Genomic DNA, 25,031 nt, shown 5'->3' with positions numbered 1-25,031 from the left:
TGGGCTTGCGTGCAGTGGCGCAGGCCATTCATTGTATCTAATGGAAGGGGGGTTGGGGACCCCCCTCCATTTGGCTATGTCCCTGATGGACCACAACTGGGTTTGAATCTCAAACTTGGTCACTGGGTGACCTTGCACAGTCTTACTCTTTTCAGCCTCATACGGGCAGTATAATAAGCGCTTGAAGCCTTGAAGACCAGAGGAATTGTATTGCATGTCTATTCCAGAGTAGGTAAGTCACATGGACTCGGGAATCTTTTACTAAACCATCCCCAGCGTGCAAGCCAACAACTTCTCCTTAAAATAAAACTGTCATTGAACAGCAGTAACACTGAGAGGAAAGGAACCACTCGATTCTATCTAAGAAAATAAATCCTGTTTGCCAGCCAAGATGTCGGACAGAAGCCCCTTTGAAACGGATATGTTAACCCTAAACCGGTTTGTCATGGAGAAAGGACGGCGGGTTAAAGGGGCTACAGGAGAACTAACCCAACTCTTGAACTCTATTCTCACTGCCATCAAGGCCATCTCTTCAGCAGTCCGAAAGGCAGGACTTGCACATATGTAAGTGGAACAGAATGGGGAAAATAAAATAATATAAAATAAAAAATCAGTGTTACCAGATTTGGGATGTAGGGAGCCATAGTTTCAACACTGCATGCACTAAAATACAACTCGAATTGCACTTTGGAAATTCTATGTAGCTATAATATAACTTGGAAAAGTTACTTTGAGGATTATAACTCCAAGAATCCCCTAGTCAGCACAGCCAGTAACATATTGCCTGGGGAATTCTGGGAGTTGTCATCATAAAGTAACTTTTATAGCCTTTGACATGGAATAAGGAATCCTACTCTTAGAATCAAAACGAATGAAAAAGTAAATAAACATTTCTGTTACTATCTTCCAACTGGATATTTGCCAAATGTTGCCAAATTCATTATTTGGCCAAATTTTGCCAAGTTTCAGAAGAGGGAAAGAGAATTTGATTTGACTAGGAGTATAAACAAAACCTTTTACCAGTGTTTGGATATTCTGTAATTGAGTGAATCAGGACACAAAAGCAATGAAACTGCTTAAGCTTTCAAAACTTGTAAGAAGAGGAATAACACTTACTTTTTGTATTATAGCTATTTCAGTAATGTGGATTGCGTAACCCATATATCTTGCTTTAACATTATGAAATCAGCTTAAAGAAACAAGAATAACTTTGTCTGCCACCTCTGTTGCAGTCAAGGTCAAACAAGCTGGCCCATAGATCTAAGCTAGCCAACTTGGTTTCAAATGTAACAGAAGATGCAGTCAGAGGATGCATTTAATATTGCATACTCTGAAGTAGACCAAGCTCCATTGGTTCTGTAACACAAACAACACAAGCTATACTATAAAAGCCAGTCAGACTACTCTTCTGATTCAATATTCAAATGAATGAATCAAGTCCTGTCTTCAATTCATCCATAAATAATAAAATATAACTCTTTACAGTTGTCTGCACTAGGAAACACACACACACTCATGCATACACAAAACAATTTAAGTGGCACAATACAAATTGTGAGAATCTCAACAAGTAACTAAAGCACTAAGTGTAATCCTTTGCAAATGTACCCGGAAATAAATGCCACTGTGAACTATGAAGCTTATTCCCAAATAAATATGCATAAGATTCCACCCTAAGGCTTCATCCTAAGGACAATTATTAGAAAATAAGTTCCATTGGGCTTGCTTCTGAATAAACATGCTTAATATTTCACCAAGGAAAACCATTCCTCTTAAACTAGTGTTTCATCACTTCTTTCCCTAACCTGTAATAAGGGTGTTCCTTCCAGTTACAGAGTGAACGAGTCCTACTTACAATGATGGCCATGTTAATTATTACCTGATATATCTATAGTTATGAAGCAAAATATTTTAATAATTGGTTAGGAGTAGATTCTGCATTAGGCTGTAAAAATGCATGGGAGACAAGTCTTTGTTACACACTCATTTAACTACTCCTCCTTTTTAGTATGTGGCTTATATTATTGTAGGACTATGCAGATGTTGCAATAAATCCATGGAAAGGGTGAAGAAAGATTGCAGTAACAGAATGTCCACTTAAAGTTTGGGCATTCTTCACAATGTTATTGTTGTTAATTGTTAATAGTTGACTTAGACTTAGAGAACCCTTATGAATGAGAGATCTCCAAGTATTCCTGTTATCAATAGCTGTGCTCAGGTCTTGTAAACTCAGGGCTGTGACTTCCTTGATCAAGTTTATACACATATGTCTCTTCATTGATTGGATATAATCCTACTTCTCCCATCAGCACTTGGAAAGTTATTTTTCAGATGTAACTCATTGTGTGACTCATTACATAGTATTTGCTCATTACATAGTCATTACAAGTAAAGGAAATGTATGTTTTATCTGTTTTTAACTTTTGTATGATTTTAAACAGTTTTATAGTGTTTTAGTTTGGGGATTTTACATTGGTTTTAAAACTTTTTTGTAAATGTTTTTAATTTGTTTTTCTGGAAGCTAACTTGGGAGAAAGGTGGCATATAAATAAAGTTAACCAATAAATAAAAAAATAATAGTAGTTGTTACTTAATTCACTACATAACTTGTCACCTTTCAGTTCTGGGTGGAGACATCCATCTTAAAAAGGAAGAAGGGGTGGAGAGGCAGAGAGAATTGTTTCGAAATATTCAGAACATATTTTTCTCCCCCATAATAAGAAAAACAAAACAAAATGGAATAATATTCTGACACAAAAATGTAATTACATTACCCATCATTTCATTATTTTGCAGAGAAGATGTCTTTAGGCCCTTGTTAACCACCTGGTGTTTATAATGCAAATAATGCTACCTTGATCTTATTGGAAAGGCGGGGTAGAAATAATAATAATAATAAATTATTATTATTATTATTATTATTATTATTACAGTACTTCCAAGCTCTGCCTCTAAATTTGCCATCCTATTTGCCCAGTTTTTGGATTGGATTCAGGTTTAGTCAATTTGGAATGAATTTTAGTGGGGTATAAATTAATACTAACTTAATACTGTTTGATTTCAGTGGGTCTTCTCTTGTTATGACTAAGTCTGGGTCCCACCACTTGTTTGTAAAAGTTTAGAAAATTCTACTTGTAGCTTACTACAAGTATTACAAATTTATTTCAGAAATGTGTGTACTGTCTTCCAGTGTTTGTGCAGCCAGTTATAATATTCTTTTAAAAAACAAAATATAATAATAAAAATATAATGAGACCATAAAGCAATATTCAAAACAGCAGATTGCAAGATAAATATATCCTGCTATTTAATGAAAGGATGTACATTGGCCTAGTTAGAAATAAAGGCATGTTGAGCCCAAGCTCACCATCATGATTTACCATTACACTGTTGTTACTCCACATTTTTTTTAAAAAAATTTCCCTAATAATGTGTTGTCCTTTTTCTCTTCTGAGGTTCTATGATATTTTTGTGCATGAAGACTGCATTCTTTTAATGATTGTTCTATACACAGAGATGTATACATAAAATCTGTTGTTGGCATTAATACACATTGGTATTCAGAGGGTAGCTGTGTGTGAATGGTCGTTTCAGCTGTGGTCATCCAGTTGTGAAATATCCTCTCCAAGAGGCACATCTGATGCCAGCTTTGCCCATTTTTCAGTATCGCATAAAGATCTTATAGGAGTTGGTGTTCCAAACATTGTAGGACTTCACCATCTTAAACTCAAGAGTCTGAAAAATTACCTTTTTCAACCATAAGTCTGGCTATGCTGGCTGGGGAATTCTGGAAGATGTAATCTAAAAAGTAACCTTTTCTAAGATCTGCTTAAGCTCTCTGTGGCTGCTTACAGGTTTTAAAATTATAATTAACAGAATTTTATATTGTGTCTTATTTTGTCAAGTTATTTTAAGTTTACACTGCTGTGCTTTATTTTGTATTTGTATACACCACCTGGTGACCTTCATCAGTAGAGGTGACTCATGTGTTGAATGAATGGATGGTTTGAGAACTGGTTCATTTAATTAGTAGTGCGGCAACAGTTTTCAAGTTTTCCTATGCACTTACCCTCAAATTAAATCAACAGGTGTTACCTCTGAGTGTACATGACAGAGCTACAAATCACACATAAGTGGGCCTGGTATCATTTCTCAAGGGGTGTAATAATAATGTTTTATCACTAATAGTTGATTTGTGAAAGAGCCAGCATACTGTAGTGGTTTGAGCACTGGACTACAACTCTGGAGACCATCAGTTGAATCCCTGCTTGGCCATGGAAACCCACAGGGTGATGTTGGGCAAGTCACACTCTCTCAGCCTCAGACGAAGGCAAGGGCAAACCCCCTCTGAACAAATCTCACCAAGGAAACCCATGACAGGGGCACCTTAAGATTGCATAAGTTGGAATGCATCCAATAACAACAACAACAACAAGTTGACTTGTGTTATCTGTTCATTTCAGACAGATGTACAGTTGCAGAATGACTGTTATCTTCACTTGATAGTTTTATGTGATTGTAAACAGTAGTTTGGGAGTCTAAGTAGCACATCATCAGAAAAACTAAAACTCAACATAGACCATAGTATTGAAAAGACAATGACCTTCCACTGGAGTTCCATGAGCAGATAAGTTCCAACAAAGATGTTCATTGGCATATATCAGTCGTAAAAGGTTTTAGAACTACTAGCTACATAAAGGAGCCGTGTTAGACATTTTTATAGGAAATTCCAATGGGACTGTTAAATAATTTGAATCCTGAATGCCAGGAAGAAAAAGAAGGGAGCTCAAAAACAAGCCACAGTATTTAAAAGCAAATTCTTACAATATAACATATGCTCATGATCTTAATGGTGTTCCCTTCTTCCCATAGGTTTGGAATTGCAGGCACTGTGAATGTGACTGGTGATGAGCAGAAGAAGTTGGATGTGCTATCAAACTCTCTGGTTATTAACATGTTAGAGTCTTCCTACAGTACTTGTGTCTTGGTTTCAGAGGAGAATAAAGAAGCAATTATCACGCCAAAAGAAAAAAGGGTCTGTACATGTTCAGAGTGATTGGGAAGAGGTGTTAGTATTTCATTTAGCAGTAGATGGCGCAGTTGCATTGCTAAAAAATTAGCTAGACATTAGAAAACTAAAATGGGAGAATACCTAACATTGAAGGCTCAGTGTAATTACTGAAGCAAACTATGAACAAAGAGAGAAGTACAGTACATTGGGTTTATCTAAGAGTGGCTTTGAGAACCAGAGCGGCATAGTGGTTTGAGTGTTGCACAATGACTCTGGAGATCAGGGTTTGATTCCTTTGCATATGGTTCCAATAGCCATGAAACCCTAAGTCACATTTTCTCATTCTCAGGGGAAATCAATGGCAAATAGCCTCTGAACAAATCTTGCCAAGAAACCCCCATAAGATTGCCTTAGGGTTGACATAGGTTGGAAATGACTTGAAGGTACACACCACCACCATCACCACCACCACGGATAGCTATACACTAGCAGAAAACATATTTTGTCTGAGGAGTCCTGGGAATTGTAGTTTTGTTGTTAGCTATCTTTCAGAGAACTACAGTTTACAAGACTACATGGAGCATGAAGGTTTATATCAGCATGTCTGTAGTATGACCTATGCAAATGATTTTATTGAAAAGCACTTAATTTCTGAATACAGTAAAAAATGTTCTTGACATGAAATAAGCTTGTATCATTCAGAAGGAGATACAATACACCTGTTCAACTGATTTGATAACCCTACCAGAGCCTTTGTATATTATATGTGCACATGTGTTGTATGCCTTCAGGTTGTTTCCAACTTATGACAACCTTATCATGGGGTTTTCTTGGCAAGATTTGTCCAGAGGAGCACTCAAACCACTATACCACACTGGTTCCCTTGTATGTATGTGGCTATTTTCTGCCAATTTACTACATTTCAGCAACCCTTATTTTATAGAACCATGTGCCTACATTGATGTATAGTTCCCCAAACAAATTTTGTTGGCTAAACTTTTATTTTGCTTTTTAAAACTACATATGATGCAGCTTCATCCTGATAAACATGTCATTGAAGACTGCTTTCATTTCTTCTCTTTCAGGGTAAATATGTGGTGTGTTTTGATCCACTAGATGGCTCTTCCAATATAGACTGTTTAGCTTCAATAGGAACTATATTTGCTATCTACAAGAAGGTGAGTTGATATGTGAAAGAATAGCAATAGCCATAGCATGTACATCTCTATACCACTTATCAGTGAACTGAGCACTCTCTAAGCTGTTTACAATCTGTACGCTAATCACCCCCAACAAACTGGGTACTCATTTTACCGACCTATGAAAAGATGAGTCAATCTTGGAGCCCCTGGAATCGAACTCACAACCTTGTGGCTGCAGTACTGGCTGCAATACTGCATTTAACTACTGTGCCACCTAGGCTCCTTTAAAGAAAAAACATATAATTTCTTGAGAATTAATAAATAGTTTTAAAAGTGTATTACATCTTCAAGTGCATTTACAGCCTTTTAGAACTATACACAAAGGGAACTTGTAGTACCTTTGACACTAACTGAAAGAAAGAAGCTGATGACATGATCTCCTTTTGTAGATCTGATGCATGGCTTGACGGGCTGGGTGCTAGTTATGGCCAAAATCCTACTGGGCAGTTATGAATGCATAACTATCATAGTTAATGGAGATATACAATGAATTCCAGCCCAGCCTCCTCCAGTCTCCATTGGGAAGCAGCCATTGTGGCTGAAGGGTATCTGTTCCCCTGTTAGTAGGGAAGCAGCTGACTGGTGTTCCCAGCACTCTCATAAGCAATCTCCATTGCAACAGGCACAAGCAGGACCCTGTTGCAAATCCCCTTCATGTCCAGGTTCTCCAGTTGTGCTGGAGGGTGTAGAGATTCCTAGAGGGAACATATTAATCAAAACCACAAATAATCAAATCTGGAAAAGCTGCACATGTGGAGGGCCAATTGTATTTCATCATTGTAAGCTGTGCTGAACATTATTTTCAGCTTAAAATAGTAATGTAGGTGTTTTAGTGTAACCAGAAGCTATAGGATACAGCAGAAACAGGCACACTGGGGGGGCAATTTTTAGCTCATCTCCTGGAATATCTTCAGTTTGCACCCTATACAAAAATGAGCAGAAATTAGGGGAAGTGCCCATACTTTGCTTTCTCATTGTGGTGGAAGGCTTGGAAGGGAGCAACTGCAGTTTGTATGACTGAACATTGCTGGGTTTTAGGGGTGGGTAAACCCCTTCTTTTTTGCTGAAAATTGTTTTTGGATTTGGGGGCTGGTAAATTTCATCTGTAATCTTAAATCGTACTAAGTATGTGACAGCCTGCCTCACAAATATTTAATGGAAGCCTGCTATATTAAGGCTAATGAATGGAAGCCACTTTCAATTGTTCCATCTGGAACATTTCTCCATACACTATGCATATTTATTTTTGAAATGTATCATTTGTCTATTTTTTAAAAAAATGCTCCCAACATGGTAATATGAACTGGGAGCCGTTGTGGTGCAGTGGGTAGGATATCAGATCAATCTCTGTGATTAGAATATGATGATCCTATGGCCTGTTATAGACTGCCAAAATAAAGCTGCTTCGGGTCTCTTTGGAGGTATGCTATTTAAATGATGCATGGGTCCTAATGAGTCCGGAGGTCGCGCCAAAGCCACACTCCATTCTTAAGCACTGGTGAGCTTGGTGCCGCTTCCAGATTCTTAGGGACGCATGCATCATTTAAACAGCATACCTCCAAAGAGACCCGAAGCAGCTTTATTTTGGCAGTCTGTAACAGGCCAATGTCAGGTATTAGAACCTCAGACAAACTGGAGTGTTTCTCAAATTATTATTTTTACATTGGGGACATTAGCTACATGACAGGATTTGCATGTTTAAAAAGTAAATACTACAGAATACCATTTATTTGTATTTCTCCATTTGATAAGATATAGCAGATAGCTTTTCTTTATCTTTTGTTTTTATTTTATTCTCTTGTCACTGACATACCCTTACTATCTTCCTTCCAATTATGCAGTCTTGAAGATGACTCACCAAGAGTCCAGCTTAGAACTTAAATGTCTTATTGATTCAATCTCCCAAGAATGAGGATAAGATCTTCAAAGCATAGAATGTGCATTTCACAAAAGACTGCATTCTCTTAGTATCGATTCCTTCCAGTTAATATCAATACACAGCAAAGTTTTTCTCTGGGAAGTATTTGCAAATATATGAAAATCTGGGAGATGTTCTGCTTCTAGGAATGTCAGCCATATAAGCAATACAGCTAATTTTCTGAGATGAAACTATCTCCACTAAGTGGGAATTACTTCTGTGAAATAATGGGCTTTTGGACAAGGTTTCCATGTGGCTTGTTTGTACTGTATATCCTGAAAAATGTGAGAATAATGTTCATGAAACTGGGCAAAAGTGGACATTTTAACAAGTAGGTAGCTATTCTAAAGATTACATTGTGACACCCTTGACATAAAGCCAATTGTTAGTCCCAGGTAGAGTAGACCTATTGAAATACTCATAGTTTGGTAAACCTTGTAAATTTCACTGATTCAGTGAGTTATCTCTGATATGAATAACAACAGGATTCAGACCATGACCATGTTAAAAAAATTATTGTGTTAATTTGTTGTTTGGAGTTAAATTCTTGCCAAATGTGCCCCCAAGCTTCACCTCATTATATCAGGTATGTGTACAAATATTCAGCAAGTCTCTGTTGCCAGAAAGATGAAATCTCTACTTCTGTGATTAAGAGAATTTCCTATTTGCATTTGTGTTTACTATTGCTTCTTTTCTTTTTTCTTCTTCCCTAAGACATCAGAAGATGAGCCTTCTGAGAAAGATGCCTTGCAACCGGGACGCACCATCGTCGCTGCGGGCTATGCTTTGTATGGCAGTGCTACGCTGGTGGCCCTTTCCACAGGAGAAGGGGTGGATTTCTTCATGCTGGATCCGGTACTGCACAAATACCAATTACTAATCCTATTCCATCTTCTGCTGTGATCTCATATTCTCAGAGTTTGGAGAGTAGGCAGGGTAGCTGAGGATGCTGGGAGTAGTCCAGACAATTAATTTTTCTGAGTGCTGCCAAGTTGATTAGCATTCCCCATTTGCCTAAGTAGCACATGCAAACAGTAAAGAAAGTTTTGACTGTTCAGGTCTCTCTCAAACATTCTGAGTGCAATGATTTCCACTACCCCCACCTCCATGTTGGCTTTTTGACTTCACCACATCAAGATATCATTATAGTGACAGTTCAACAGATGATGTAGTCAGTAAGGAGAAGTTTGGGGGGAAATGATGCCACAGAAGCAATTTATGGGTCGCTTCAGACAAGCTTAAAAAGATGGTGTGGAAGATTTGAGGGTGGGCCTATTAAAGCCATCTAATTAATAACTTATAAACTTCTTAAACACATTTTGCATAGGACTGACTGATACTCATTTTCTCCTTATTCTGGTAGAACTGTATAGACACCACAAGCTTGTTGGCCCATGTAACTCACAGGAAACACCACAATAGGATGGGGGAAATGGTTGTAGGCCCAGCAACAACAGCAAAAGCCATACTTGTCAGAACAGAAAGATGCTTTATCATTTCCCAAAGTGCTTAGGAGCTAGAAGGAAATCTTTCTCTGATGATAGAGGGCAGAGACAGGCGGCCTTGAAAGTCTGGCTTCTAGCCAGCTTGGGGGTGTGGCATTTAGACATGACACACACACACACCCAGAAACCATGCCGGCGATTACACACTGGCTGATTCTGGGTGATTTGGGGGCATGTAGTTCAGACTTTACTTGCCCCAGAGCCAGAAAAAAGCTGGCTTTAGAGGAGAAGAGGTGGCTTTTTTCTGCCCCAAGTGGGAGTAGACTTTTTCTGTTCCTATTTGGGGTGGAAGCTGGCTGCACTGGGGCTGCAGTATGTGGTTGCCGTGGCCCCAATCCAGCTCTCAAAGGAGTGGTGTCATGCCACCCCCTTCAGGCTGTCTGTTTCATCCCAGATAAAGCTTTCTTTTCCATCTTTGCTACTACTATGTTGTTGTTAACTGCCCTCAGGTCAGCCTTGACTCTTGGCAGCCCTGTGAATGAGATACTGCCTAGGCCCCCTGTCAACAAATACCCTCCTCAGGTCCTGCAGAATCATGGCTGTGGTCTCCTTGATTGAGTCTATCCATCTAGTATGTAATCTTCTTCTCTTTCTACTTCTCTCCAGCTTTCCCAGCATTATTTCTTTTCCTAGTGAGTCATCTTTTCTCATGATATGTCCAAAGTATGACAGCTTCAATTTAGGGGCAAAGCAGACGGCCCCATAGGAGCGGCATCTGGCCACTCCAGCCGTTATCAGGCTGGGACCACGGCGACCACACGGCCCGCTCCCAAGTGGGCCATTACCACATTCACAAGCTGTTCTAGCCAGGAGTCAATCTAAATTGACTTTCTTTTTGGGCCAGCTTTTTGCCCTCCAGTGCAGCATGGCTTTGGGCTATTTTGCGGGTGTGTGTCATCTAAATGCAAAGCCTACAAAGCAGTCAGAAGATGCTTTATTTGGCCCATGCATTTCAAGTCCATGTCATCTTGGCTTCCATGGAGAGTTCAGGCCTGATCTGTTCCAGAACCAATTTGTTTGTCATTTGGCCACCCATGGTACCCTTAACACTCTTCTCCAGCGCAACATCTCAAATGATTTAATTTTCTTTCTATCCACTTTCTTGACTGTCCAGCTCTCACATCCATACATGGTGATGGGAAATATCATGGCTTGGGCAATCCCAACTTTGGTATTCTGCTTTATATATCTTTGCACTTTAAGATTTTGTCTAGTTCTTTCATAGCTGCCCTTCCCAATCCCAGTGTTCATCTTATTTCTTGGCTCCTATTCCCAGTCAGTGACTGATCCAAGGCATGGGAAATTTTTAACTACAGTGATCTCTCCGGATTCGTGGAGGATACATTCCGCCCCCTCCCTGGCGTAAAATTTTCACAAACATTCAAGTCCCATTGTCCTCAGTGGAGTCATTGGGGACAATGGGACTTGACTATTTGTGAAATTCCCTTCCTCCCTTCCCTCCTCCCCCACCCCCTCCCTCCCTTACTTGCAATTTCCCTCTGGCACTGGGGACTATTGGAGCCCAGGCTGCTGGGGCTTGTAATTGGCCCCAGCAGCCATCAGGACTTTCTTTCCCAGCAGCACTCGTGGCCCAGCGTGTGCACACCCACCCCCTCTGCCACAGACAAGGCCACAAATCCGGAGGGACAATTTCAATTTCCTTTTCATTTGTATTGAATTCCTGTATTTTCTCTGTGACTACTGTTTTTATTTTCTTAATGTTCAACAACAAGCCTGTGTTGGCATTTTCCTCTCTGACCTTCCTTAGTAATTGTTTCAAGTCTTTGATATTTTTTGGTATTATTATGGTGTCATCTGCATATGTTAGATTATTGATATTCCTTCCTCTGATCCTCACTTCTCCTTCCTCCATGTCCAAACTTGCTCTGAGTATGATATTTTCTTCATACAAGTTGAATAGATAAGATGATAAGGATGCAGCCTGGTTTGGCCCCCTTTCCAATTAAGAACCATTCTGTTCTGATGGTTGCTTCTTGTCTTGAGTACAGGTTACACATCATGACAATCAAGTGCAATGATACACCCATTCCTTTAAGGTCACTCCATAGTTTTTTATTATCTGTACAGTCAAAGTCTTTGTCATTTCTATAAAACACATCCTTATTTTCTTCTGGAATTGCCTGGTGTACTCCATTATCCATAGCAAGTTTCCTATGTGGTCCCTAGTGTCTCTTCATTTTCTGAATCCAGCTTGCACCTCTGGAACATCCTATAGTAGGAATCTGTGTTGCAAAATTTTATGCATGATTTTGCTTACATGGGAGATTAGTGCAATGGTTCTGTAGCAGCTGCACTCTTTTGTGTCTCCTTTTTTAGGAATAGGAATGTATATTGTTTCCAATCTGTGGATCACTGTTTTGTATCCCATATTTGTTGGCAGATTTTAGCTAGAACTGAGGTTGATTCTCTCTCACTACATTGCAGCAATTCTATTGGTATGTCATCTGATCCTGGTTATGTATTCTTCCCAATTGCTTGGAGTGCCCCTTTTACTTCACTTTCCAGAATTTGGGGTTTATCTTCATATGGTGCTTCTTCCCATATGTTATTCTTCCTTTCTTCTCTTTTATATAGCTCTTCTGTGTATTGCTTCCATCATTTTTTGTTTTTGTTTAATTTCATAGTGGTTGTATGTTATCTTCTTTTGTCATATTGACTACTTCTCTCACTATGGACCACTTCAAAACGTGCCTTTGAATAAGGGACTGTAAGTCACCAACAGGATTCTAGCTATCATTTGCCCCAGCACAGATCCTACTTGAACTCTTTTTCTTGCCTTTATGCCTCCTCCTCATTCTGGACATGATGGTGTAAACTTAATTTGTTTGTTTAAGATGATGTCTGAGTAACAACATCCTGCAGTTTTTGCTTGATACTTTAGCATTTAGCACTAAGCAGCTGTGTGAGAATTGCCAAAAGACTTCCCAGAGGCTAGACACCTTTCCTCTAGCACTAAGACTATGAATCAAATCATGTAAAGTGTATAACCCATACTTGTCCTTCAGTCACTCCCATTTATGGTATTGATTGCAATGCAGGATGAAAACCTCAAGCCATTCATTCAAATATAAATGTTGGATGCATATTCAGTTTCTTTCAAAATCTCAATAAGGATGCTTGAAAGGTAGGATGTGCCTTTTAAAATCTTGGCAAGGATGCACCTTAATGAGGGTGCATCTTAAAAAATCTCAATTAGAATGCAACGAATGGTATCACTAGTAACTTTAGTCATCATCACCTAAATATAATTGCTTTCTCTGGAATAAGCTTGTAATTAGGGTACTGTAGTACATACAGAATGTATTGTCCTTTTGGAAATGTTTTGTTCATCATATATGAATGACTGCGTGAGAAGTATAAAGACACAGATATAGAAATAGTTCAGTTATGAATTGATTTACTGCAACACACCTTAAACTGGGAATAGGGAGTATATAACCATCCAGATGTTATTAGACTGCAGTCTCTATCATCCATCACTATTGATGAGGCTGGCAAGGTGTGTTGGAAATTACAGTCCAGCAACATCTGAAAGGCTACACATTTCCCATCTCTGCCATCAATGTTTGACACATTTACTGCATCATGTCTACACTTCCTCTCTGTGGTCTGGACTTCTTTTATAGGATTATTGCTCCCCCCAAAAAAAGGCCTTCCTGTATTAAAGTGATGATTGGTTGATAGGCTAAATAATAATCAGTTGATGAAAGATCAAGTTCTTGTTTTGGATTTAAGAATACAGTCTCAATGGGAAAGGGATATTCTTCAGAGAAATAGTCCAGTACCAGTCTTGTAGTCTAAATATTGAAGATCAGAGACATAATTTTGAGATATGGAAATAATGGGGGTGAAGAAGTGTGAGATCAATACTTTTGGAGAAACTGATGTAGTACAGGGGGTTATACTTCCTGCTTCAGAGTGCCTGTTTGCTTTGACTTTGACTTTATGTATCTGGAAAGAAAAGAAATGTGCCAAAGACACCATTAGTCTCCAAATCCTCTTATCCAAAAGTAATTAACAGTGCAATCCTTTCTATGCTTACTTGGAAGTAAAGTCCAGTGGGTCCTACTCCCTTGTAGGTCTGTTTTAAATTGCATCAAATCTTGAAACATTACCACAGAGCTTTTTTTACTGTTTGGAGGAATGGAGAACATTAATCTATTAAGTTAGATGAATATAAGTGCTAAGTCTCCTGAATGTCATAAAGGTGACATTACTACATTTAATAGCTGTGCCATCAATTAACTATTTTGCAGGCTCTTGGTGAATTCATCTTGGTGGAAAAAGATGTGAGAATCAAAAAGAAAGGGAAAATCTACAGCCTGAATGAGGGTTATGCGAAGTACTTTGATCCTGCTGTAACAGAGTACATACAGAAGAAGAAATTTCCTGAGGTACTGAATTATATCATTTTGCTGCCACTTTATTACAGATGTTACTGTAGTATCCTTGCTGAACTAAATCTATTTGCTACGATGTACAATGTTGCACTCTTTAAAATTTATACACTTGAAAGTTATACAATTTATATACTTTAGCTGTCAATACCATGCCAGTCCTATGCCAGAATTTTTGCAATTTTAAAACCACATTCATAGCACTAGACAATGCGGTCTTATTTATCTGGCAAACCAATACACAATATAATATTTACCTGATGTTATTTTAGCTTAGGATTCTTCTAATCTTCTCCTCTGGACCATAGCAGAACTGTAAACAGAAACAGGGAACACTCAGCATTAAGGTCTACTGTGACTTGTGAACCAAACACATTAGTGTTTCATCTGACTCTGTACTGAGAGCTCCAGATTGCAATTGTAACTACAAATTTGGGTTTATTTTGATTTTGACTTAAAGATATTCCATTAATGAATGCTTGTGTTTGGGGTTGTTTTTTTTTAAAGATTCCTTCTTTTCCATAAAACATTATTTTACACTGTGATCATCATGGCTTTAATTCTGGTTTGATGGACTGAGATCAAATAACTGGTCCTCAGATCTGAAGATTATTGTTTGTGCTAAACTGCATTACAACAATTTATGCGGTTTCTCAAGAAGCGGTTTGATTTCATGGAATGCTAAACTCTTTGGCTTGATGACTTTCACAAAGTCAGCAAGCATGAGAATACAGAAACGTATTTTTCCAATGTCAGGTGTTTTTTTTATCAGGGTATTTTTGCACAAGTCAGGACATGACCTAAAAACCTGACCTTTGAAACCAAACATTTTGTAAAGCTAATGCAAAATAACTCCAAAACGAATACGGTACAAAACAAAAACGAACTAGTGACATTAGTACATCTCATGCTGCCTACATTTCAAAGAAAGAAACTTCAGGCAGCAAAATTCACTGACGGTTCACTTCCGTTCCTCAGCTTGCTCAGCTAACATCAACAGCATCTGTTTAACCAACACTTTCAATATACTGTTAACTTAATAAAACTAGTATGGTTAAGCATACATTATAAAAACAGTTTAAGATAACGTTATTTAAACTTGTATCTCCAGCAATGCTGGAAAGAATTATTCATTTTAAAAGAGTAAATGATACTTGAGCATCCACTGATTGCCTTAGAGGACTCCAGCTGTACTTTCTTTATCTCTTTGTGCAATTTGATGGGAGGAAAGAAAACTTCAGCTAAAGGAACAGGATCAATTAATTGATTCATGGTTTGAAAGCCAGTAAATGTTGTTTGTCATTTTTAATGTCCAGCTGCTCATTTTCCTCTCGAAAGAGTTTCCTCCTTCATCCCAGCTGTAAAAATGGTTTTTACATGCTGCTGAAGAAGTGTTATGACATTTGCTGTGCCAGAGAAATGAACCATTATCCGATGCCCTTGTAAGGCCCAACCAACCCAAGGCCTCTCAAACCAGGTGGCTAGTGCTCTTGCATTGTGTATTGAGACTAGCTTCCTGAGATAAAATGAAAAGAAACAGAACATCTAGTGATAGTGCTCATCACAGGATTGTTTCTTTTGTTATGTGGTTAGTAGTTCCTTCTCAGAATACAGGTGCAAGATAATATCACAAATGAACAATCTGAGAAAGTGTGTGTGCGCGCACACACACACACACACACAAATCTAGCAAGTGAAAATAGCCTTCTCAGCATTTTAAGAATACAAGTTGCTATTGTTTTTAAATAGTGACTTGTATGGTTCTTTAAGATCATGGATGGAACCAATATTCAGACTCAATGGCATCTAGCAGGGCTCCTGTCCTCAAAAGCTGATGTTCCAACTGTACAAATTCCACATCTGACACCCCAAATGAAAAAAGCAGAGTAAAGGAAAATCAAACCAAAGCAAGTTTTGCTTGCACCTGGGATTAGCAGCAGTTAAAAACAAACAAACAAACAAACAAAACAGGAATCAATAATTTATATCTGCTATAGAGCAATGGGTCATTTGAGAATCCACCGTAATTCATTAACTAGTAGGATAATCCCTTGGCTTGTGCTGCAATGGAAATCCCAACTCACTGACGCCAGTGCAAGGGCTGTTCCTGCGGCTTCATTTCTTCAAAACTTGGGTTTACCTGTTTTTGCCAGGATTGCCTGAGCACAGCTCAGCAACAGGTTAAAACTAGTTCATTTTGCACTGCAGTCAATAGGACCTACAATGCAGCCTTTCAGTAATATGCCATCTTTGCCAAACTGAGACAGCTGTTCTGCATTGGCAGCAGGAAAAAAAAAGACACAAAAATAAGTGTACTACAAGGGTATTTACAAGGACACCACAAAATATCACCTGCCAGAAGAGGACAGTGAGAAGGTAGAGGTGCTGGTCAAAAAGAAGAAGGTGTTCTAATGGTGTTTGGACAGTTTGTTTCGAAATACTGTAGTGTTGATTCAAGTCCATGCTGTCCTTGTCATTTAACAAACCTAATGTGCCTAGTTTTCCTCCTGTGTTTACAACTGTCCATCATGAGTTTTCTAATTGCAAAGTTATTTTCAACAGTACATTTTGCATCTCAATTCATGTTAAACCCCTGCGCCCCCCCCCCCCCCCCCCCGTGGCTTGCTCTGATGTCAGTGGGTGATGAATCCGTTCCTGGTTTTACTCCAAACTTTTAAGAAGTTGTTGCTACAGTTGTTGTCATTTTATTTATTTATATCCTGCTTTTCTCCTGATTTAGAAACTCAAGGTGGCTAACAACAAATCTAAAACAGTACACGATAAAGACAAAACAAAAGCATTAAAATGTGGATACAAAGTTTTAAAAATAATTAAGCTATTTTTAAAAGTTAAAAACATGACACAATAAAAATTAAAATGTATTTCAAGTTATTCTCTATGCTGAACTTATTTAGTAGTTGTGATACAGCACCTTGGGTAACACCTGCAAAATTCATACTAAACCTTGGAGCAGATTCACTATGCCAAAGACATGGGTGCCACCAACTGCCCATATCGACCCAGTAGGACCCCCTTATCCTGGACTTACCGTGGAAAGACAACCATGGACAATAGCAAACCCTATTGAAATGAATGAGTTCCACAAGAAGCATACTATTATTATTGTTGTTGTTGTTATTGTTGTTATTATTATTATTATTATTATTATTATTATTATTATTATTATGTTTATTTATATAGCACCATAGATTTTACATAGCACTTTACAAAACATAGAATCATGCTGGAGGACCTAGAAAATATGCAGAGAAACATATATATTTTTTGGAAGTGGGTAAGTGAAATCACAGGTACCAGTCTCATGGTTCTGGGGATTTTACTGTATAACTCTCATGTGGGTCACTTAGGAAGTATCAGATGCCCTATAGAAACACATAGGCAGATGCAAGTAGATTATTACAACATCCTTTCTCTCATTAGCTTTTTTAAGGAATGGAAAACAGAATAATTCCAAGATGTCAGTGAATATCTGTAGTCTTTGTCAACTGAAAGAGATGTTAACTTCCCACCTGTAAGTGAAATGACTATAAGCATATGACAGGTGATGAAAGCAGAGTAACAATTCCCGAGGGAAATTACATAGGCAATAGGCCACTCTAAGACTGACTTACTGTTGGTTCCCTTGCCCATTCTTTGCTTTCCCCTGCTATAGCCTCATGGATTTTAATGCTGTCCTCTTCCACATCAGGCAGGCTGAGGCAGGTTCATTAGCAGAAATGAAGCTTTGACTTCTTTTGTTGCCCAAGAGCATTTAAAGATATAGGTCTCATATTTCATTTAAGGATTTGTTGACTCTTTGATCTATAATTTAACTTTTCCTAATTAATTTCAAAGCCAAATTCATCATACATGGAGTAGCTTTTAAAAAACATATATATAACTGGAGGCACAGCTGAAATTAAATGTTTCCACCACCACCCAATTGCTCAGTCTAGTTCATGGGATGGGGACTGGCTAGCTAGCCCTACTCCAGATGTGGCTGGATCCAGCCAAATAGGCTCATCTGAGTAGAGCTGATAGGAACTGAGAGACAATATCATCTGGAAGGCCATATATGTTTTCTTTCGTACCAGTAATATATGCCTTCATGTGCTGATACACATTGTACTGGCTACCAGCACATGGGGTGTGTCTATGTGCCTGCAAGCTGCCTATCAACTTGTGGTGACTCCATGAATTCCCTAGGGTTTTCCTAGGCAAGGAATAATCAGAGATGGCTTTGCCAGTTCCTTCCTTTGAAATATAGCCTACAGCACCTAGTATCCCTGGCAGTCCCCTTGCCAGTACTAACTAGACTTGAGCTGTATAGCTTCCAGGATCAGACAGGACCAGATGTGCCTTCGGGGCATTTATGCTCCTGTGGTTCTCTTGGAAATAGAACTAACATCAGGGTTTGCATTGAAAAGCAAATTTGAACAAGGACTAACTAATATATCAATTGTCTCTATTCCACAGGAAGGCGCTGCTCCCTATGGAGCCCGATATGTTGGCTCCATGGTGGCTGATGTTCACCGTACGTTGGTGTATGGTGGGATCTTTTTGTATCCAGCTAACCAGAAGAGTCCAAAGGGAAAGGTAAGTCCTTTTCCCCCCATTATTGTTATCGACCTCCTTCCCATAAAAACTGGGTTTTCTAGGGTCTTCAAGAAAACTATGTTAGGGATCAAGGTGCCAACAAACTCTTTGAGGCAGACATAAGAAGGGAATGGTGTATCACAACTTTTCATATGAAGCAAAAGAAAAATGAAAATAGAATTTAATAATAAATAAATAAATAATAAATAAAAAATTTATTTATATACCGCCCTTCTACAAAATCAGGGTGGTGCACAACATTCCACAAAATACAATAAGACACATAGCAGATTATACATTCATTTAAAATCCAATAAAACAATAAAACACTTCAGCCAGCTTGCCATTGCTGATGAAAAGAAGAGGGTGGGGTTATTTGGGGCTCACATCAGGGTATGCCTGTTTGAATAGAAAAGTCTTCAGCCCCTTTTTAAACTGGGCCAGGGAGGTGGCCGAGCTGAGCTCAATGGGCAGAGAGTTCCAGAGGTTGGGGGCCGAGGTGGTGAAGGCCCTCCTAGAAATGAAAGCTAATCTGGCCCCTGGAACCCTTAGCAACTGCTGCCCAGTTGTTCTGAGTGTGCGGGGCGGATTGTATGGAGAGAGGTGGTCTTCAAGGTACCCTGGGCCCAAGCCATTTAGGGCTTTATAGGTAATAACCAATACCTTGTATTGCGCCCGGAAGCGAATAATGTCCACTATAACTCTGGGGTTGCTGTTCTACTGTTCTGCAAGTCACCTGTCAACTTATGGTGACTGAATGATTTTCACAGGTTTTCATAGGGAAAGAATATTCAGAGGTAGTTTGCCAATTTCTTCCTCTGAAACATAGCCTACAGCACCTGGTATTCATTAGCAGACTTCCATCCAAGTACTAACCAGGGCTGACCCTGCTTAGCTTCCAGTGTCAGACAGGATTTGGTGCCTTTATGGTATTTATAAGTCAAGTAGCTCATCATAAATCCAATTATCAGCAGAGTCCATGTTTGAAATAATGTGACTGTGTTGTTTCCTAAGTTTACAAGACTACATTTTAGGCTGCATCTGCACTGTAGAAATAATGCAGTTTGTCACTGCTTTAACTGCCATGGCTCAGTGCTGTGGAATTCTGGGTTTGCAATTTTGTGAGATATTTGGCCTTCTCTGTCAGAGGGCTCTGGTGCCACAAAAAACTACAAATCCCAGAGTTCCATAGGATGGAGCCATTGCAGTTAAAGAGGGGTCAAACTGCATTATTTCTGAAGTGCAGATGTGCCCTTGCCTTGTAACCTTGTTAGTCTGCTGTGTATGGTTTTCAAGGAGCCATAGCAAGGTTCTGATAAAATCAAAGAAGAATCATAGAGTTGGAAGAGACCTCAAGGGCCATTCAGTCCAACCCCCTGCCAGGCAGGAATTTTAATAAGAATAAATTAGTTGACTCCACAGGAATGTACATTATTAAGATTAAGATAAAATGTTATTAAGATGTTTTATTTATTAGTCTTAGAATGTTTCTGTGGACCCGTGTTGTGTCCTATCTGAATGCCTATATAAAACAATTGTGAAAGAAACCTAGTGTTTCACTTGAAAAAGGGCACAACTCAGAAATGGGTTCCCTGCCTAAACAAGAGATACAAATACTACAGTTGGCTCTCTGTATACATGGAGTCAACCATCTACAGCTTGAATAAACATACCCCTCACCCTCCAAAGCAAACCCTGATTTTCCCATTCTATATAAGAGATATCATTTTACTACCCCTGTGAATATAATGAGACTTATGCATCCACAGATTTGGTAGCCAGATTCCATCAGATACCAAGGACCCATTTTATTAACTGAGGTCCTATATTAGCTTAAACATGTACATGACAAAGGGGCTGTGCACACCAGCGGGCAAGGCCGGCTTGGGGGTGAAGTTGGGGCATGGCGTCCATATGACACATGCCCTGGCTCCACTCCCAGGGTGGCTTGATGCCGTGTGCCACACCACACAGCGCACGGCATCACAGTGTTCCTCTGGCGCTGTGTCCGCATGATGCATTGCCGAAGGAGCACTGTAAAGCTGTGGTGCCATGGCTATTGAGCCCTTTGCAGGGTGCAAAAAGGAGCCACCTTTTGCAGCTTCTTTTTGCACCCTGCAAAGGTCAGATTGGGGCTGCGATGTGCAGTTGCCATGGGCCCAATCTGGCTGTAAAAGGAGTGGTCTACACAGCCCCTAAGTAACTTCTTCTACCCTGACCCATCCAAACCTGATTGAAACAACATTCACCTGTGCTCTGATTACCGGCAGAATGGACCTGATGTCTAGTAAAGTAGGTTGAAAGGTGGGTTACTGTAACTGTTTTGTGTTCACAATTGTTACTTAGTCACAATTTTGATACTATTGCCACATCCATGATTGTAAATCTCCCCATCCCCTTTTATTAGTCATCAGCTTCATTGGGATAAGGAGGCTGTGTGCCGTAATAAATATGTATAAGGAGGCCTATCCTGCCAATGCTAGGAGCACAGTTGAATGCCATTTCCATCAAGTGTGTGGGGAAGAGAGTCAGAGAAGAAGTTATTCAGTTAAGTACTCAGTCACATGTAAGCAGATGCAAGATTCCAGCCATAATACTTTTAACAATATAGGGTTCCCTTTTTTCCCTATAAAAAAACTTTTGAAACTTAATTTGGGAAGAAATTCTCACTGCTGATTATAGGATCAAATTATGTATTAAAAGCATGATACTGACCTACAAGAAGAGAATTACAAATGAAATTGTAAAGTGAATTTAATGGGGACTGGGGAGGATCTTTTTCTCTATGCTTTGGTGTAGTATTTCTATAGCATCCAAAATATAAGGTAAGTGTACAGAAAATAGCCTGAATGTCTAATTTCTCACAAGTGTGTGAATTGCTGATAGGTCTGCAAATCTTGTTTTAATTGTCATCATCATCACCACCACCATTACCAGTGATACCTTGGCTTTTCTGCAAAACCTGGTCTCAAAGCAGCTTAACTGCAACTCTCACCATTCTTCACCATTGGCAATGATGCCTAAGGCTGCTGGATGTTGCAGCTCAATATCTGGATAGCTGCACAAATGGCCTTGCAGATATTGTTGAACTGCAATTCCCATCCTACCTAGTTCACTCTTTCTTAGCGTGACCTTACAGAGTTATTGTGAGGATTAAGTAAGAAGGAGAACAATGCATTTTACCTTGACCTCACTGAAAGAAAAGGCAGGATACAAATGTAGCTAAAAAAAGAAGAAAAGAAAATATAGATTAAGAAAGTTTTATAATGCCATTATGGGTCATTGTTGTTAGAGCTGTCTACCATGAGCTTGTCTAGTTTCCCCTGTTGAAGCTAGTGGACATCACAGCACTCTGTGCATGAATGACTTCCTTACATTAATACTTGAAGAAGTCCTTTCATGTGTTGATCATGAATCTACTCCTAATCAATTTCATTGGGACTCCAAATTGCAGGATTAAGGAGTTAAGTCCCATTGATATCAATGGTGAAAATCTTAGCATGGCCTATGTTCCCCCACTGAAACAAACTGAAGCTTAAAACATTTAACATTGGTTGAATTGTGTGATTTTGGTTGTTGTTTAATAAAGCAGAATTGGAATTTAACTGTGAGGCTGACAAGTAAATCTACAAAAGCGTGTCTGTAACTTTCAAAACTGTTGAAACTAGAGGACACGCTTTCCACTTTTCTGAACGAATGCAAAAACATTGCAATAAAGGGTTTCCTCTTGTATTTCAGCTCCGACTCCTCTATGAGTGCAACCCTATAGCTTTCATCATTGAGCAGGCCGGAGGGATTGCTACAACTGGGACTGGGGCAGTGCTAGACGTGAAACCAGAATCGATTCATCAAAGAGTTCCCTTTATTGTTGGCTCTCCTGAGGATGTTCAAGAATACCTTTCCTTCGTGCAAAAACACCAAAAAAGCAGCTAATGGCCCTCTGATGTTTTCTGTGTTCACCTCCTTTTTCACTGTATATTGGGAAAAGGATGATGCTGAAAAATGAAACAAGGGCCAGAATCCTGTTGATGCACTTGCAGTTATTTTTCCCCCATGGTCATGCAAGGTTGGCAAGGGAAAGCCAACAAAGGCTTGAATCCTGTTGGTGTCTTATACTTATGTATACGTTCCCCCATGAAAGCGGCTAGATGTTTTTGTCCCATATGGCACATCCACATCTTGTTCAAAGTTGTTGAAGTGGAGTTGCACATGTGGATACACATGGACACTCATGCAGATTTGGTCCTGCATTCAGTTGTGCATCTGCTTGTTCAGTTACCTAACATTGCCATTTAACACAAGGGTTGTGTAATCACAAGCAACGTATAATTATGCAGAGAGTTTCTCTACATAACTCTGATGTCTTGGCCAAAATGTGTGAGCTCTGAGCAGCCTGTTTATCATGTGTTCCTTCCTTTGTGGCCACAGTACCCTTGGCCTTGTTCTTTTCCCTGCCTGCTAATAGTGTCAGCATAGTGCACCAACACAATTCTAGCCAAAAACGTCCACTGTGCTGACATCAGTAGAAATAAAGCCATTCTGAAATGGTTCCTTTGTTGCTGACAAAGAATATAAAACAGATAGTCTCAATTTCTCTCATATATGAAGAAAACCAAAGCACACTTGGTGTCTGTTAGTGAAGAGAGTAGACAATTGGTCAGCTACCTTCTTTTTTCTGAGGAAACAGAAAGGTTCAAACTTACATCTAACGTCACTTCAGCTGAATTGTCTGTTGCAAGTGTTTGTTTCCCATTAAACCACACACAGCTACCAGCCTTGTGACCTATGAAGTAATACATTTTTCTGCCCAACAATTTTTGCTATGGGTAATTGATCAAAACAAGAATGCCATTATCTTTGGCTCTCTGCCCACATTGACTAGACTTTGCAAAGCTAACGGGAAACCTAGCTTTGTGCAGATGAAGACTGTTCCTCTTGCACTGCCTTTGTGAGTTTATGCACAGTTAAAAATTCATCTCTAAGTAGGGTGTCTACATTCAGACAGCTTACACAAATGACTCATACATAGTAATGTTCTATGTATTTTTTCCAGAACTTTGAAAAATGGTGAGGGGGTGGTAGACTATATATTGGTTATGCAGTTTAGGGTTGATGGGAGCTGCTGTCCAGTAACATGTTCAGTTTGACCCTATCCTATAGTGTAAATCCTACTGCCAGTTCCAACTAGAGTAAATCATTTAAATCAATGGGACATCCCTAAATGTTAACTTGCCACCCAGCAATTAACTCATAGGTCTACTCTAATTGGAACTAGCAAGTGGGTTTAGGTTGGTTTATTTAATATCTTGAAAGAGATAAGTTTTATGTGTTCAGCTATGGACCTAAAACATCTTAGGAGTGTACCCTGCTCCAACACACATACTTAACTCTAGCTGGTATTATTTTAGAGAGATACAGACATGTATGTTTCCCTTGTACCTCTGTATGTCATATTTTAGGCTCTAAATACAGAGGTTGGTATTGCTTTCCTCCTGCTGTAGTACCCAAAGTTCCTGCTGGACTTACTGTGCAGCTTCTAAAGATCACATACATGGCCATTTTGTATTTCATGGATATATATATGGAACTGGGCAGTATTGGAGAAACATCTGGCTGTGTCCCCATAGCCAGTGGCAAAATGATTACCTCCAAGGACCCAGTAAAGCTCAGTATTGATGCAATCATTTCCCTTCTGCCAACAGGGACATAGCCAGTTGCTTCTTCACTCCTGCCTACGTCCCATGAAGCACAGAATAGTCATGAAGAGGTGGGGTGGGCCTCAGAGGTTGTACAGTAAATTGGGGTGATGGTTTTGTATGGCTTGGCCTAGTGTAAGTAGATATATGGAACCACTATGCTAAACTGAGCCATGATGAATTGTAACCATTATGTGTCAAATGAATCTCAAGATACTTTGTCTCCGATTGTGGCTAGGGGGAAAAACAGTGGACAAAATAAGCCCTTGTACATAAGTCTAGCTAAATGTAAAATATAGATCTTTTGGAGCACACATGTGAGGGGGATGCTAGTGATAGGCTTAAACATAACCTATAAGCTTAAACACGGCATTTAGTCACTGCTAAATGTTAAAATACAATGAAGTTTGTATATTGTCTTGGCTGTGCTTTTTGCATCTGCCTGGATGGAAATGCCAGCAATGAGATGACTACATATCGAGCCCAAGCCTGAATCACTGTTTTGTGAGGGGTCAAATTTAAACTTTTGTTACCTGAAGCCATTGTTTGAAGACTGATTTCTGCAAGCACAAGCCTGGTTGGAACAAAGTCAGCTTATACAAAACAAAGAATCATTCAGGATGACAAAGCTGGAAGAAGCCAATACAACATTAATGGACTGCGAAGAATAGCCATACCTACTATT

The 25,031-nt window shown here is 39.2% G+C and overlaps 1 protein-coding gene and 1 long non-coding RNA gene across 2 annotated transcripts; one reads left to right on the top strand and one right to left on the bottom strand.

Moving 5' to 3' along the window:
* The first annotated feature begins 237 nt into the window (after positions 1-237).
* Positions 238-24,763, top strand: LOC121923839 (fructose-1,6-bisphosphatase isozyme 2). The gene is made up of 7 exons (XM_042454686.1): positions 238-564; positions 4,873-5,035; positions 6,097-6,189; positions 8,846-8,986; positions 13,914-14,051; positions 18,531-18,650; positions 22,389-24,763. The coding sequence occupies exons 1-7, from the start codon at positions 392-394 to the stop codon at positions 22,581-22,583; spliced, it is 1,023 nt and encodes a 340-aa protein (XP_042310620.1). The 5' UTR covers positions 238-391; the 3' UTR covers positions 22,584-24,763.
* On the bottom strand, positions 11,702-14,576 carry LOC121923842. Its single transcript, XR_006102471.1, has 3 exons — positions 14,312-14,576; positions 13,700-13,788; positions 11,702-13,608 (listed from the first exon to the last, which is right to left on the bottom strand). It is a non-coding gene; the product is annotated as an uncharacterized LOC121923842 (long non-coding RNA).
* Positions 24,764-25,031: the final 268 nt, after the last annotated feature.

This window comes from Sceloporus undulatus, chromosome 2 (assembly GCF_019175285.1).
Source record: "Sceloporus undulatus isolate JIND9_A2432 ecotype Alabama chromosome 2, SceUnd_v1.1, whole genome shotgun sequence".
Classification (NCBI taxonomy): Eukaryota; Metazoa; Chordata; class Lepidosauria; order Squamata; family Phrynosomatidae; genus Sceloporus; species Sceloporus undulatus.
This window is presented reverse-complemented; position numbering and strand designations above follow the sequence as displayed.